General features: G+C 51.3%; 1 protein-coding gene across 1 annotated transcript in view; it reads right to left on the bottom strand.

Moving 5' to 3' along the window:
* Window positions 1-648: 648 nt before the first annotated feature.
* Window positions 649-864, bottom strand: part of LOC104279711 (transmembrane protein 151B-like) — a gene marked incomplete at its 5' end in the record, with an annotated part of 1,421 nt that continues 1,205 nt past the window's right edge. Inside the window, 1 exon segment of the mRNA XM_009877086.1 lies at window positions 649-859. Within this exon segment, the coding sequence (XP_009875388.1) occupies window positions 649-859 (211 nt within the window).

Genomic DNA, 864 nt, shown 5'->3' with positions numbered 1-864 from the left:
AATCACACCCTGAAAGACATCCTCACCGGCCAAACTCCAGAAAACAATTGGGAAGCAGAGGTGAGAAAGTTGAAAAAAAAGAAGGAAGATGAGAGTAAAGTGAGAGGAGGAGAACATGAAGAAAGGAACGAATAAATGACAGAAGAAGAGAAAAAAAAAGATTGGTAAAAAAATAAATAAAACAGCTCCTTGTTTGGGGCTTGCAGGAGGTGACTCAGCTCTTGCAGATCTGAATTCTCCTTCTGATTTGACTCTGGCTGGCTGCGTGCCTTTCACCTTCTCGATCTGAGTTTTTTACCTTGCAGGACATCTGAGAGGGCAAATATACCGCAAAGTACAGGCTTTATAAATCCTCCAGCAGCAACAGCGGTCAAATGCTGTGACTGAAATGTTAAAAAAAAAAGACTGAGAGTGGGATGGGAGGAGAGGAAGGGAACCGAGGAGCTGTGAAAGGAAGAAGGGAGGAAAAGACTTGGGAGATAAGCTGAAGGAGAGAGAGAAACTCTTGGAAATGAGGTTATTAGTTGGTCAGAGTGAAGCTCGTCCTGCCACCCTGCTGTGGAGACCAACGCTTGCAGGCTTCCCTCTGAGGGTAACCCTGCAAGCCCAGTCCCCGGGGCAGAGGAGCCCAGAAACCACGGAGGCCTGTCACAGAGAGGTTTCTAGACAGGAAGAGCGCCTGACGTAGAAATGCCGCCCGTCGTGCCCCTCTGGCCTGTGCACGATCAGGACGGGGAAGAAGCGGGCATCGTGGTAGGTGGGGGGGTTCTCATTGACCGCCAGCTGGCTGGAGTAGGAGCAGCACTGCTCATCCTGGCAGCCCCGGTCAGCGATGCTGCTGCTGCGGCTCCCCCCCAGACCCGT

Source organism: Apaloderma vittatum, unplaced genomic scaffold (assembly GCF_000703405.1).
Source record: "Apaloderma vittatum isolate BGI_N311 unplaced genomic scaffold, ASM70340v1 scaffold2029, whole genome shotgun sequence".
NCBI lineage: Eukaryota > Metazoa > Chordata > Aves > Trogoniformes > Trogonidae > Apaloderma > Apaloderma vittatum.
Note: the sequence above shows the minus strand (reverse complement) of the source record. Positions and strands in the feature narration are given on the sequence as shown.